Source organism: Atractosteus spatula, chromosome 9 (genome assembly GCF_055471065.1).
Source record: "Atractosteus spatula isolate fAtrSpa1 chromosome 9, fAtrSpa1.hap1, whole genome shotgun sequence".
Classification (NCBI taxonomy): domain Eukaryota; kingdom Metazoa; phylum Chordata; class Actinopteri; order Semionotiformes; family Lepisosteidae; genus Atractosteus; species Atractosteus spatula.
Window position 1 is genome coordinate 10,544,890 of NC_142714.1, and position 15,963 is coordinate 10,560,852.

The 15,963-nt window shown below is 41.6% G+C and overlaps 1 protein-coding gene across 2 annotated transcripts; it reads left to right on the forward strand.

The window, feature by feature from the left end:
* The first annotated feature begins 972 nt into the window (after positions 1 to 972).
* dorip1 (dopamine receptor interacting protein 1) lies at positions 973 to 9,076 on the forward strand. Of its 2 annotated transcripts, XM_088924827.1 has the most exons (5): positions 973 to 2,444; positions 3,900 to 4,424; positions 5,289 to 5,378; positions 6,192 to 6,326; positions 6,988 to 9,076. In XM_088924827.1, the coding sequence occupies exons 1-5, from the start codon at positions 2,362 to 2,364 to the stop codon at positions 7,169 to 7,171; spliced, it is 1,017 nt and encodes a 338-aa protein (XP_088780953.1). In that variant the 5' UTR covers positions 973 to 2,361; the 3' UTR covers positions 7,172 to 9,076. The 2 variants fall into 2 exon arrangements, with proteins under 2 accessions (XP_088780953.1, XP_088780954.1); XM_088924828.1 differs by lacking the exon at positions 6,192 to 6,326.
* Positions 9,077 to 15,963: the final 6,887 nt, after the last annotated feature.

A 15,963-nucleotide genomic window follows, 5' to 3' on the forward strand; every position in this document is an offset into this window, starting at 1 on the left:
ACAAAGGGAAGCCCCTGCAGGAACTGAGGGCAGCACTCATGAGCCGTGAGGCAGCAGTGGAACTGCCACGCCCGCCTTCAGGTGGATTCTAGTGTCACAGCAGAACAGGAATGCAAAGCTATTTTAGAAGTCCGGGAGCATGCCACAGCAACAACAACAATAATACCTGTTGAAAACGGTATACTCATTTCTGAGTACTTTGCTTACCCTAACCAAGTGTTTTTTTTTTGTACTTTATGGCTCAGAAACCTGAAGAGACTGATCGGCTAGCCAAAGAGAAAAGCTAAATGTTAGTCACTAGATGGCACTGTGCTGCACAAACCTCTGGAGGAGATGACTGCAAGGATGAAAATGTCCCTGTACTGTAAATAGGAAAAGTACATTATTTTAGAAGTTAGTTACAGGTGAATTTTGTACAGTATCCCAGAGAATCGGCTTCAGCAATGTTGCTTTGTAGTTAGTCTCAGTCCTTCATCAACTTCTCTGTGAATACCTTCCAGCATCTTGAAAACTTAACAGGCATCCTTCACAGTCCATTTTATGGAGGAAAAAGAAGATTCTGTCCCTCTTACTTATTTTTCTATGAAATTTGTTTAGACCACTCTCAAGACAATTTTGGAAGTGCAGATTTATAATGTACGTAAGCATGTAAACGTTGTAGCACAGTGTAATGCCGGCAGCCATATCATCCTGCATCTTACCACTGGCAACCCACTGAAGCTCAGCAGGTGTGAGCCTGGCCAGTACCTGGATGGGAGACTCCTGGGAAAAAGTAAGGTTGCTGCTGGAAGAGGTGTTAGTGGGGACAGCAGGGGGCGCTCACCCTGTGGTCTATGTGGGTCCTAATGCCCCAGTATAGTGACGGGGACACTATACTGTAAATAAAAGGTGCCGTCCTTTGGATGAGATGTAAAACGGAGGTCCTGATTCTCTGTGGTCATTACAAAATCCCAGAGCATTCCCTGAAAACATTAGGGGTGTTACCCCGGTGTCCTGGCCAAATTTCCCATTGGACTTTACCAATCATGGCCTCCTAATAATCCCCATCTCTGAACTGGCTTCATCACTCTCTTCTGTTCCACACTGAGAGCTGGTGTGTGCTGAGCGTTCTGGCGCACTATGGCTGCTGTCACATCATCCAGGTGGGGCTGCACACTGGTGGTGGTGGAAAGGAGTCCCCATTACTTGCTTTGAGTGCTTTCAGTGGAATGTCCGATCAAATATCAGAATCAAATAAAATGTTTATAAAGTGAAAAACATACAATATACTTGGCAAATGGATGGATCAGTGTTTCCTCACCCTGGTTCTGCACAAGCACTGTTTGCAGGTCTTCATTCTGCTGTGATGAACCCTTTCAGTACCAGTTAGTAGATGACTTAATCGATGCTTGCTGGTTTAGACTTTAACTTTCTCTAGTCAGTCCTGAGTGTTTCCAATAACTTCAGCTAACAGTAAACTGCAAACACAGCCTCTTCTCAGCCTGCTTGTTGCTTTTTTCTGATTAAACAGAAGTTTAATCGTTAGTTGATCAAATAACAATGGACAGACACAGGTGGAAACAATGATATTCCAGACATGTGCATTTATTCCTTCTGAAGAGGAGCAATTGGTTATATTCCTGACAGCACACCCGGATGAGGGCAGTTCATCAGGCCTGTGTCAGTTCTCAGACAGAATCTAAAACAAGTTTGATACCAATCACAAATTCCATTTGACCTCTTCAGAACTGAAAGCAGATTTACAAATGTGCCCCAAGCACAAAACAGAGATCAATTACCCTGTGATAATAGAGCAAAAACCAGACAACACAGTGTTCCTCTAGGAGTGAGGCTCTTCGCTGTGGGCAAGATTTTTCAAAGCAATACCTCAGTGTAGAGACTGGGGACACTGTTGACCTGACTAAAGTTATTTCACTTTTCTATCTGATCTGCTGTTTGGGACTGCTGGCAGAATGTGATATCCCCGCGCAGGTGCTGTCAATAACCGTCATCCTTACATACATTATACACTCCCGAGAATGCCCGAAATTAAAGTTAGAGAATAAGAAGTACTTTTGAGTGGTCGAAGTCGTACCAGGGAACACCGTTATTATAATAATAATAATAATAATAATAGCTCTGTTTGCGGCTGGCAGCCCGGCCCGACGCCAGGCCCCGCCCACCCCGCAGGTCCGTGTCTCTGCGGCGCTGGCACGTGACGCACGTGCAGCTCGTGGGGCTGCGCCGCGGCCTGCAGAGGGAGTCAGTCAGGCAGGCAGGCAGGCAGGCAGGCCGTCAGGCGCCGTGACGGACAGAGACCCCCACCAGCGCTCCGTGCGACGCGGCGGGCCGAGCCGAAGACATGAAGAAACCTCGGAGACGATGGAGAGTAAATTCTACTCGGTGAAATACGCGCAGGATGTGAAGAACCTCTTCCCGAGCGCGGAGGGCGGGCAGTCCGAGAGGTGAGTCGGCCGGTGGGCTCGCAGTTTGACTCCGCTTTCTTCCCCTGTGCTCCGAGACGGGCTGTTTGTTTTGTTTACTCCCCCGCCGCTCTGACAGCCACTACAGCCGAGCCCTGATTGAAGATCTCGTACGTCAAAATCGTCACTCGGAGCGCCTGCCCGTCTTTTTTTTTTTCCCTGTTTTGAGTGGCTTGTGGTGATATTTAGTGAAAATCGCTATTTTCTGAGGCCGTGTAAAATACACTTCGCGTTACAAGCAGCTGTAAAGTCGCCCGTTCTTAACATTAACCGTGTATTAATTGTCCAGTGAGATAGCAACATGTACGTCAGCTGTTTTTAACACCGCCCATTGGAAAACCGTGCGCCATTACGGCAACGACAAAGATTAAGTCGTTTAAAGTATGTGTTAAAGTATTCTGAAAATATTGGGCGGACGAAATAATAAAAGCTGTAACAATTCTTTTAGCCGCTTAAAAAAAAAAAACTTCAGGATCTGGTTACTACTGTAAAACAGCGGCAGTTTTAAATAGTGTGGAGAAACTAAGAACTGAGCGTTATATTTCTAAATCCTGTCAGTCTATAGATGTATTCTTTTAATTATCGTATCATAAATATTCTTTATGCTTTAGGTTATCACAGCCGTTAGACTGCCTAAGATCTGACCTAGTTACACGACGTTAGTTTGTCGTCTTAAAAACTTTTTTTCTGTTTCATAATGTTAGTAAGCATACTTTTCCTTTAGATTCAATACCCTCTGAAGACACGCTTTATGAAATTGAAGGCTCCACAGCCGAAACGTTGTGTTTCTTTTCTTCTCTTTTCAGCAGGGAAGAAACCTTTACTTGCCTTCTTGTTCGGTTGCCTCAATTTGTGTTGAGTCGAGACGGGAACAGATTTAAAGTTGTCTAGGTCTGTGTTGTGCTCCGGGTTTTGGTTAGGTCAGTTACCAGCGAAGGCTGGCTCAAAGTGTAGTATTGTGCGATGAGAGGCTTAGGACGAGGTCCGAGAGCACAGCTCTCTCCAGACAGGTGTGGTTAAGCCCGTGTGCCTTTTGCGAAACCACCCCTAGCGTTGCTGCCTCTCGCTGTGCTGGGGCTCTGGAGAGCTTTCTGTGTGGAGTTTGCATGTTTTCCTCATGTTTGCATGGGTTTCCTCTGGGTGCTCCGATTTCCTCCCACAGTCCACAGACGTTCTGGTCAGCTTAATTGGCTGGTGGTAAAGTTGTTCCTGGTGGGGAGTCTGTGTGCGCCTGTGCCCTGTGCTGGACAGGCGTGATCTCCAGCTTGCAGTCTTTGTTTGTGGGATAGGCTCCGGCTCCCCCCGCGACCCTGAATTAGATGAAGCAGTTAGGAGCTGGCGGGGTTGGGATGCTGATGACAAGACGTGATTCCTGTGAACATTAACGTTTCCCGGTCATTCCTGTGCGCGACTGAGTTTTGTGCCTTTTCTGAACAGGACCAAGACTTTGTTTGAGGAAATCCGTGCCTCTGTAAACAACAACGAAGACCAGGACCGGTCCTTCTGGAGACCGGTTCTTCCCTGGGGGGGTGTCTACACCATCAAGGCAGGGCGGAAAGCCATCTCCTGCACCCCCCTGTATGTGAAGATTAACCTGAAGAACACATGCACCATCGATGGCTTCCTCATGCTGCTCTATGTCATTCTGCGGGAAAACCAGGCCTTCCCCAGGGAACTGTCCATCTACCTGGGCAAGGAGTTTGTGGATCACTTCCTGTACCTGATGGATTCCTACAATTACACCACGGTGAAGCTGCTGTGGATCTGGGACAAGATGGAGAAGAGGCAGTACAGGTCGGAGATCCACAAGGCGGCGCTGGAGATTGACCTGTTCGGGAATGAGCACGAGAACTTCACCAAGAACCTGGAGAACCTCATGTCTACCATTCAGGAGAGCTACTGCTCCAACTGGAACTGCCCTGCTCGCTTTCAGGAGTACATCCAAAGGACAGTAAACATCAAGTAATTTAACTTTTTTTTTTCCCTCTTTCGTTTTTACTGATCACGCACCTTTTTGATCAGTAAAAAAAGAACTCCTCCCCTAGGAGGAGGACCCCACATCATTTAATCGCTCTGTTCTACTCTCTGCTTAAAAATAGGTAGAAGAAGTGTGATAAGGATTTAACGTTCATCGTCTCTTCTACACCGTCAGTGAATTTGTCATGTGTATGGTATCGGTTTTGGATTGCCCTGGGAAATTGAGACACATACTAGGTTGTTGATAACACCAGTAAAAAATTCTGTTCTCACTTGGTTTTATAATTATTAACCTCGCTTGAAGTGCAGGAAGCCTGCGAGATAGTTTCAGATCTTGATGCTGGACAGAATTGAAACTGTTGAGTATTAGGTCTTTTGCTATTGTTTTTATCCACTATGAAATCTGAACATGGATGTAATGACCTCTCGGTGTGGAATGTTTTTATTGAAATTCTTGCAATCTTAATTAAATTTTAAGTGTTTTGTACAGTGTTTTTTACAGATGACAAATATCTCACTCTGCCAGCGTGCATTGATCTCTTCCCTGGACATTTTCACACTGAAATGAAGTATAGCTGTCCGAGCTCTCAGAAGCACTACAAAGGAAGGTTTATCAGTTTCCAACTATACTCATAACCAGCCCAACCAGGCTTACTTCCATCATACAAATTGTCTGTGATCAGTGGGACAGATTAACATTCATTAGCCCTGTTGTTTCATAGTATATTTCAACTTTAACATTTTAAAATTGTGCCCCATTTAATAGGAAGCACCACAGAATGATCAGTATAATAAAAGCAAATGTTACAAAGCTAAATAATATGACTTGGCAAATGTCTTCTTTTACAGTCCTCCACATGAAATGCCTCACAGAGACCTGATTCAGTCAGCAGTGGATGAATTCTTCTGCCCTAAGATAGTACTATGTGAGGAATTGGGGTAAGATGGCAAACTCTGCAGGTGACCTCCAAAAAAGGCATTTTGAAGCATTATTCTCTTCCATTTCAGGAAGAAATTTTTAAATTGTGAATGTGTATTTTGTGTCTGATAGGTACCTTTATAGGCATATAGTGTTCTCTAGCTTATAGTATTGTAATCTCAAGTGTTAAGTTTCAGAAGGAGATTTTCTTAATTCTATATTATATATGGATATATAACCATATTGATAGGGTTTATTCAGTTTGTGCACTGTGTAGACACATACCATTTAGCTGTGAGTCCCATCTAAGAAGTTAAAATTATCCTGAGGAATTCTCTGGCACTGCTTCCTCAACATAGTAGGTCAATGCTATTCATTTTCATTTTGTCTGGTATGTGTGTCAGTGTGACAGGTTTGCAGTGTGTCATTTTGTGAAGGGCCTCAGGTGATTTTCTATTTCCACAGCGGACTACCATGATGACGTAGCATCTGCTTTCTCTAGTATAGAAGGGTTTTGAAAAACCTGTGATGTGTGCAGTTACGCTCTTTTTATATCGGACACTGCCGATCTATTTTTATATCTTTGTTAAAACTGTGTGTTCTACCTCAGTTGGGTTCAAGATGCAAGCCTGTGTTTTCTCAACGTTTTTAAAAAATGGCCTCGAGCAGAAGGGAGGGCCTTCCTCCCGGTGGCACTAACACGCCGCATGTCCACGGCCTTGCTCTTTGATATGAGTTCTGTGAGGAACGTGACTCGTGAAGAGAACGCTGGCGGCCGCGGGTGCTCGGATGATGGCTGTGCTAAAGGAAGTGTGCTCTATGCTGTGCCGCAGGTGTGACGGGCTGCGGGAGTTTTCTCCCAGGGAGTTCTGCCACGGGCCTCCGCCCTTTGTCATTTTAAACATGCAGCTGTGGAAGTCTGAGGAGCTGGCGTACGTGCCCTACCACCTCGCCCTCTCTGAACACAGGTGGGCGCTCGGCTTTGTCCTACCCCCCCCAGATTCTATTCCAAAAGGTAGTCGTGCAGCGGGGGAAGTATACACATACTGCCTGCAACCACTGAACAGAGTACGTTTGCTATTTATAGATGCAGTGAAATTCATTAAGTACTGGTTTTCCTGCTGTTGAAACCAGTCAGTGTGTGAGGTTTAAGTCTAGCGTAGATCTGTGAAGGGGTTATCATGGCTCCTCAAACACGCCTCAGTCTCAGCTGGACTCCACCTCTGTCAGTTCACTGTCGCTGTCTGCGGTGTGCAGCACCCAAACGAGAAGGGTGGATGATGTAAGATAAGATCACTTTATTGGCCATATACAATTTCTTGTATTAGGAATTTGTCTTTTCGCATACCCCAACTTGCTCTCCATGAGACACACAGACAGGGAGAGAAGCTTGGGGACAGGGAGAGAAGCTCTGGGTGAGAGGGTAGGGTCAGCCATTTATACGGCGCCCCTGGAGCAGCTGGGGTGAAGGGGCCCAACGGAGTAGGATTCCTCTGCCGGCCGCGGGATACGAACTGGCAACCTTTTAGCCACAGGCGGCGATCCTTAGCCACAGAGCCACCGCACCGCCCCCCAGTGGAGACATGAACCTGGACTGAGCCCCGTTTCTCTCTGGTGTGTGACCTGCAGGTATTTGCTAGAGGGAGCCACGCTTTTCAACAAGGAGGAGCACCATTACTCAGCCGCCTTCCAGATTGACGGGTACTGGATGCACTATGACGGACTCCGCAACGACAACCTGATTCTGCTCAATAAGCCTCCTGAGCTGCTGCTGCTCTCCTCGCTGGTCTACATCCGTGCCTCGGAGAGATGAGCTCATCTGGCCTTGGGTACGGGAAGACGGGGAACAAAAGGCATTATCACAAGCCCAAGTGAACACGTTAACCTTTTTTTTTTTTTTTTTTTACCCCTTTATGAAAATTACTGACACATTAAACACTTTGGTGTATGTGTTTAATGTATTTTATTTCCACGTAACTGTTATTGCATTTTTTATACCTTTTTTTAGTTTTCAGAGTATGTGTTGATTGTACACTACTCCACTACGTTATGGTAAAGTGCAGGTTGGTATGATGATGGTCGCATTAATTACAGTTCAAGGCTGCAGCACAAAAACAAAGTGCCAGACAGGATAGTTAGATATGCTGGTAATGTTGCATCCCTTGATATTTTGTTCTGAATTGATTAGGTGTCTTGCTGAAAAAAATATTTATTCCATAATCCCATTGTTTCTTTAAAGAACTCTTGGGCCAGAGTTGTCATTAGAGCCCTATTTTGCCAGACTGCGGCTAATTATATTACTCAGCACGCAAAACATAGCTTTTTGGGGGGCTTGCTTGGAATCCAAGAATATGTATGGACTATAATAGTTCTGATTTCAGATCAGACTGGTGCTTATTGAGACTCTGCATTAGAGAGTAGCTGGCGTATAAGAGGTTTAATAGCATGTCAGAGCAGGGTGGTGAACACCCACCACCTGGGGATATAGCTTCACTATTGACGAGCTTACGAGTGTTAATAAATTGAATTGTTCAGTGAATATTTTCATGATCACTACTGTGGATCTCTTTCCTGTTCGAGCTCCAGATTCACAAATGTTGAAATGGGTAACCTTACACTTTGTGTGAAGTAAAGATATGATGATGGAAAGGCTCACCGTGCAGTCACTGTTGACAGATGCAAAGTCCCTTTGAAGAATGTCGTGTCCATAGCTGCAGATTTGACACTAACTTGGTCATGCTTTTCCTAAGTGGACAGTAATACCAATTGCTAGGCTGCCAGGGGACAGGTGCTGATGGGAAGTCAGAATCTATTTGGACAAGCTTTTAATTTGGTTATGCTTGTCTGAAAAGTGCACTGTTGTAGCAATATGTATAGAAGCATATTCAGAAAACATTTTTACAATACATTTACTTCTGGCTTTGCTAGTTGGTTTCTTTTTGTGGTGTTCTCTGTGAACTGTGTTAGAATGGCTCTATACTTAGAAATGTACATGTAAAGTATTTGCAGATCAAATGCAAGTAATCAGTATACAGTAGAGGTAGTCTTCTGTTTGGTCACAACTTTAAAAGCACAAGAGCTGTGTTAAGACACCGGGGAGTTTATTCTCATCAAAGCAGTGTGGAACATTGTGTTTTTTCATACAGATAAAATGTTCTGCATGGTAGCTAGCAAAATAAAGATTAAAGGAGTCTTTGCAGATGGAGAGCCTAAATTGGTGTCTGAATGCCCCCTGTTTCATACCAAAGGCGATGAAAAATGTGTAAGGAGAACTTTCTAAATCAGTTTATACTCACTTTGTCACATGTTCAGGATTTTTTTCTCCCCACTATGAATAATGATCTTTTAAAATCACTGCAGTAATATTGACATCTTAACATTAAGAATTTAATGTTTTTACATTAATGCCCTTGTTAAAATTACATTTAATTTATTAAATTTGAAGTATGAAGTAAGCTTAAAAACTTCTAGATTAACTTTGCAAAAAATTTGCATGTTGACACTGCTTTGATATAGTTTCTGGCTTTATGATCCATCTAATACTTAATACTTGCAGATATATTCTGTAATTATGGAAAGTACCTTGGTAATGTTCCTTATGTTCGTAAGCAGAAGATTTTTACAGTCTATCACTAGCTATGCAGTTATTTATATATTTTGTTTTGTAAAAATGAAAATATTTTTGTATACAAGTATTGACCATAATAAACTCTTGTTTTAATTGAGTTGTCTTTTGTGAACTGTACCTGAGAAGCTACTGTAGGTGAATCTTAAAATGCTACAGTGCAGATCACAATTATGTTTGGAGACAATGTGGGCCTCCTTAGCAATTCCAGGCATAAGCACTGGCAATCTAAATCTGAACATGAATTAATGTTTGTAAATCTAGACTTCCTAATGATATCTCTTAGAACTCTCCTTCATTCGAGTAAGGAGCTACAGCTCCAGGCACACGTTGTTGGATATGGATTGGATGGACAGGTGAATGTGAAAACAGGGAAATGAAGCTTGATGTAGTGACTCTTTCCCTTTGCACTGTCAGAAGGAGGAGACGCCCCACCCTGCCCCCCAGTTGAATTCGGAGAAACCTCAGCTATTGGAACAAAAGTTACATCTTTTCAAGTTTTCATGTTAACAGCTGGTATTTTTCGCGTTTACTTCCAGGATAGCATTTAATTTTCCCAAAATACCACCTTCTATCAGTGACGAAGTGTGTTGCTCTGTAAACCCACCTCTTTAATATGATCAGTACCGTGTATTTGTGATAGTGACTGATAAAGGTTGTGACTGTGCAGCATCCCCTCATGAACAACAGCCTCTTTTGATTTGTGTTTATTTAATAAAGTTCACACATTCAATGGAGTATTGTAATAAACAGGGGTTAATTTTGCAGTTATCACAAGAAGCATGTAAATCTTAACACTGCGCCTTGAGAATGCGCAACAATGAGAATGTATGCAACAGTCATTGCTCATTATGAAAAGCAGGTCAGATGCCAGTTGTAATGTAAACCAAGGAATCTCGCAGGAATCCATTCTAATCAACCACGACACAGCAGTATATACACAGGAGAATACATTTTAAAAAAAATCCACATTCACAGACCGGCATACACACACATTAATTTGGAGTTTAAGTACAGTGTCCCCCTTGGAGAAAGAAAAGTTAGTTTAAAAAGTATTTTTTTTCAGAGGAAAGCACAGCGCATAAGGCAAACTTGTAACTATCATCCAGTTCTTTGTTTTTAGATCAGGGTTAGTTTTAACCACAATCACAGCTAACATAGCTGGCAAGCTATTTGTTTCCACCAGAAATATCAACTTCACACTGTCAACATGGGTAATTGTCACTGATCACAAATTTAGTACATACAAATACATAAAGTTCCACATACCACTTGTTAAATGAAAGATATGCCGACAAAAAAATGGCTTACTACAGAACTGAACCCTCCCTAGAATCTGACACTTACAAGGGGATTAACATTTCCTGTTGCCTCCAGCTGTGAATCAAATTGATTGGAGGCAATGGTTTTTCAGCAACACATGGTATGCATGTACGACAGTGTACATGTGTATGGTGTATACAGGACCATACAGTATATCACAGCCAGGGTCATGGACAAAAAATGTACACCTGTTCAAGACAATACTATTTTAATACCTGTGTCAAATTACATTGTAATTCACACAAAATAACAGTAGGCTAACATGAAATTGTAACAAAATAAGGTCTACATTTGGATACCTTATCCTCTGTTTACTCAGGAGATACAAATTGGGATGCCTGACATTCTAAGAATCATGCTTGGAAGTCCCCAGACTGCCCACAACTTTTCAGAGAAATAATAATTGGAGATGAATTCTTAAGGGGGGTATTTTTACTTACTAAACCAGGCTGCACTGACCTTAATAAAGTAAAGTAAAACTTTTAGGATTTTATTGGCTCTTTTGGGGGAGAATGTTACTTGCACACGCTAAAAATTAAAATTGTATAAAATAGTGCTTATGTGGTAATAATAATAATGTTTCTGTAACATCCATAAAACCCTCAGGGGTGTCTTTCTAAACAGTAAAGTAAAATAAAAACACCTATATGGACACAGATCATGCAGTAGTGTATCATTTTGTTCCAGTGTGCTGCTAAGACAATCGAGGACTCGTTTGGAACCCGGGTGCGCACACAGAAGTCGCAATAGGAACTGAATGATAATTTGGTGAACCAGCTCAACAGTCCTTAGCAAGGTGATATAGTTCTGCATTTGTTATTCTATCCCTCTTCTTTACAAAATGAGCACTTTGGTGAAAATGATGGCAAACAAGGATGAGTTCAGGCATGAACAAGTGTTTAAAGAAATGAAGTCCTGCAAATGAAATGGTTCCATACATTGTCAAGGATCAATACCCCATTTACAATTGAACATTTCCAGTCACTGGCATTATAGATCTCCCTCCCTCATCACTTGCAGATTCCAGTATGTCTTTGACTTCAAGCCTGTTGGAACATTTTTTGGAAACATGGACAACCTGTTTCAAGCTGAAGAATATCACACTCATATCTGACTGAATATAAAGGTGATATCCCCTTGACACAGCTAACCTCTAGCTGGTTCAATATTTTATAAAAAAAACACTTTTTAAACCAGACACAGCTCAATATTACACCAGCAAGTTACACAACTAATGTAGCTCTCCTCCTGTAATAATGCCTTGCTTGCTTACATGAAATAAGATTCACTTCAAAAGATTCCGTAAAGATACCATTACCCTCTCTGAGCTTCAAAAACTACACCTTTCTTACAAGACCCACAAACACACTACATTCCGATTGCCTCACTCAGTTCTCCATAATATTCTTATGTCCTAATGTCTGTCCACAGACATTTGCTTTTTTCTTTATCCTTGCTGAAATGGTTTTGACGAAAAGTCTATTCTCTCTATGGTATATAATATAGAATGGATAGTTTGCACATTGGAAAAATAAGGACAAGTACATTTATAATGACTCACATATTACAAATAAATTCAACCTAGAACATGATGGGGGCTGGGTTCGATTCCAGATTGATAAACATTCTGTGCACAGTTCGCATGTTCACATGGGTTTCTTCCCACTGTCAAAACCCATGCTCTTTATCCTAATTAGTGTATTTTATTCCTAGCAGGCCTAGTGTTCTGTCTGGAGTGTAGCCCCACCTTGCTCTCTATGATTCTGACCTCTGTTCCATGATTCTTACCAGGAATAAACGGCTTTCCGATCTGGGTAAGATGGAATTCAAACTTGCTAATAAGGAGATAAAACATCAAGAAAAAAAGGACACTAGTTTCTTTCACTATCAAAATCAGTCTCTGTTTTAACTCAGTGAAAATTCAGAAAGCGACAGGATTCACTGCATTGAACCCCTGCTTTTATTCCAATACTGCGTACCTATGTGTACATCAGTCCTGTCACTACAGTTAAGTGCTTCTGTATGCATTTAATGCATTTACGTGAGATAGGGGGCAAACTGTATCTTTAACACTCTTGTTCACAATCTTGGTCAGTCCAGTGGCTGACAAATTCAAATGCCTGCTTGAAGAGGCTCACGGATTCCTTCCGCTGGCAAAGACAACAGCTTCATATGCAAACTAACTTCACATTTATTGCTAGAGGCAGAACAACACTACCTGCAGTATTAACATTAATTTAGGTGGGTTTTCCTCGATCAACATTAATCGTGACATACTTCTTCCCTCCCTCCCAAAAATGTCATTACTTTAATACAACAAAAAGAGACTTAATGGATTTCATACTGAGTGAATATCAAAAGTTCAAGATTGATTTTCTTTCTAACAGAGTTCCATGACTGAACAAGGAAGAGAAAGTCTACTACACAACAGACACATCTAAGAGAGATACTAGAAAACCATAACAGTTACTTACAACAAGCAAATGCATTCAATTCACTTACACTTAAATAGTCCAATTGAAAAAACCTGTACAAAATATTATTGCACTATATCTTAAATACCAGTAAACATGTATAATAGACTCTGATGATCACTCAGTATAAGTTTTGGTCATGGCCAAAGTGGAGGTTGGAAAGCAAAACAAATATAAACTACTGAAACTGTTGGCCTTGGTTAGGCCATTATCTCAAGGGCATAAGAGGAAACTAGGCATTCTGGCTTTTCAGATTATAGCAGCTGGTTTCAGCTTCCAAAGTCTGGGTCTTTCTCACCGTTTCTACTCAATCCTGAACTGACTAATGCTGGAATTGATCCCTAAGTGGCAAGAACAGCCACCGCAATCTTGGCATGCTATCAACCAGTTCTTATGGCTGGCTGCTGATCTTAATCGACCTCACTGGGTTGGGTACGCATTTTGGATTGGAATGGCATTTTTCTGTTCAAACAATGGAACCACAAATTGCCCTATGTTTTTTTTTTTACCAGAGTAAAATCAAGACTATCTTGCTGCAGTGGTTCAGTGCTCACTCTGCTTTGTGAAAAAGAGTCTTTTCAACCATGAAATCATACACTGATATTGTTTTACTAATTCTATTTGCACCATATTTCAGCTTCAACCCAGTGCAGTATACTATGCTTCATGTTCCACAGTCCTACTTATACCATAATTCTCAACAGTAAAACCTTCAGAAGGTAATCCACCATCTCAGGATACCCAGAGCTTTGGCAGCGCATTGTGAAACCAGTGTGACTCCACTCTGGCCTGGCATGACAGCTCTGAGAACACTGGCAGTACAGCACTCAGCCTGGCAGACCCAGAGGAGCCTGGGAATTCTGAACACAGCAGCTGCCTCCCAGCCCCCTCCAAAGGCCAGCAGTTCATAAGCGGCAGGGATTGCAATAAACACAAACACATTACATCACCTGGCTCTTAGCCTCTTTCTCGCATATACAAGCACAAATAAAACAAGGGACCATTTGCTAAGAAAACTATTTGAAAGCAACTCATTTGCTAAAAATGACTTTTGTGATTCACTTATCACTTTTCTTGGGCTTCAGGTTCATAGTCATGAATATTATACCTACAATCTGTCTTGAAATTCTGGAAGACCTATATACACTTTAATATAATGCTTATTTTCAACCAGTGTATATTGCATAAAACAGGGTATTTAAAAAATAATTATATTCCCTTGAATTATATTGTCAGTTTCATCTTACTATTGATATGAATAAGTTCATTGTTTAACAGTACTGATTGGCTCTAGAGAGCATCCAAGACATTAATTAGCCACAATGCAGCCAAAGCCTAAGTTGGATGTAAGAGACCCAAGGATTTATTATAGAAACTGAAATCTAACTTCTGTTTTCATGTTTCTGACAAAATAAAATACCCAAATGCCTAACCAAGTTATATGATTTTCCTCTTAGTAATCTTGGTTATCAGAAGCAATAATTTATTACAGAATGCAGTAGTCTTACACTCTCAGGACAACACTGTGTGCTGTAATAAATGCAGGATGATGGTAACATTGGTCCCTTTTTCATTCTGTACCGGTAAGAGACCTACATATCCCACAATAATACAAATACTGTAACATACAGCACATTCACTGGCTGGCTTTTTCACAACTGCACTGAGAAAATGAAAAGTGGATTCTACAACAGCCACAGCTGAAGAGAAAATTTCTCCTTCATGATGTCCAAGATGAAAGGAAAACAATACACATCAACATTTGTGACAACTATCAGTTAATATTCCCATTGACAGCTGGTTACTTTGGTATACCTGTGGTGTAAAGAATTCACATAACTGAGGATTAACCTTTTTTCATCAGCTGAACTTGAAAGTGTGTCTCTCCATAGACACGGGACTAGAAATACACAATGCTCTTTGTTTATACAGGCAAACACACTAAAAGTTATAGACATTATAGAAGAGTTAGGAGGGATCTTTTCTCTTGACAAATTGGTAAAACAAAACAACAACATTGCTCATTACAGCTCTGCAGTGCAGCCAAGACTTTGCAGTTTCATTATCATAAAATAGACCAAACACGCTCACAGACACACCTTTATTGGCATTACTCCTGTTTTAAGCTCTCGTCCATTCAATGTCAGAGAACATGTGAGTGGGAAAAATAAAAGTTAACAATTACAAAACATCAAGGAAGTAAAAAGGCTTATTGCGTTAATTCAAAAAATGGTAAAATGCTACTGACCCCAGTTTAATGCAATATGGGCGATGTCCATACAATACAAGATTAGTCATTAAGTGCAATGCAATTCTTTATATTCTTACGACATGCAACTATTTTTCCGCACTTTAAAACAGACACATTTAACTTTAACTTCCTACATCGACCCCTTGCTCCAGTGCAGCCCTGCTTAGACTCCTCTTGTTCTACAGCTCCCTCTACTGGAACACAACATGCACTGCACCTCACAGAGAGCCTGTTCCCCTGGGCAGAATTCCAGGAGCACCCAGGCTTCGCCAGGATTCTCTTCCTGCAGCAGCAGATCAATACAAAAAACTAAGACGACCTTTTTCTTTTTACTGCATCACCTTTTTATCTCCAGTGTGGTTAAAAACACTGGTTTGTCAAAACGCTATTAAAAAGGGACAACAAAGACTGCAAGGGCTAATTAAGTTTGTCTTAAAAATAGGTTTTAGACTTAGACCAGAGAACCATCTTAACTCGCATGGTTGCCAGTTACTTCGGACTGGAAACACAGTATAAGTGGAAACACTCCTTAGTCTAGGACATTAGATTTACTTATTGTCAGTCACTAGTATAACTCTGGAGTGTCTTTCATGCATCTTTAGAGAAAAGAGTTTAATTTTGGCACTTTGTATTTGAGCCGGTGAGATTTTCTCCTTCTTTATTTGGGACATAAAGAAAGCGCATTTTGACAATGGTGCCCATTTGGACGATGGCTGCATCTAATTTTTGAGAACAGCATCTCTACCCACGAAAACTTTGAATCCGTCGTGGGCTGACAGTGCAGGTTGAAGTCTAGTTCCAGTCCGTCTATCACTGTGACTCAGCTCACTAGCAGATCGGAGAACCAGAGAAAAGAGAGGATGAATATGGCAAATGGCTGAGTGAGGCCTGTTGCCAGTGTCTCTAGGGCTGTAGATAACCACCACAGCTCG

Bases quoted from the DNA above. Each gene is read 5' to 3' on its own strand.
- dorip1 (XM_088924827.1), top strand. From the start codon at position 2,362: ATGGAGAGTAAATTCTACTCGGTGAAATACGCGCAGGATGTGAAGAAC. The intron at 4,425-5,288 runs GTAATTTAACTT...CTTCTTTTACAG, and splicing joins CAAAGGACAGTAAACATCAA to TCCTCCACATGAAATGCCTC. The intron at 5,379-6,191 runs GTAAGATGGCAA...GCTGTGCCGCAG, and splicing joins GTACTATGTGAGGAATTGGG to GTGTGACGGGCTGCGGGAGT.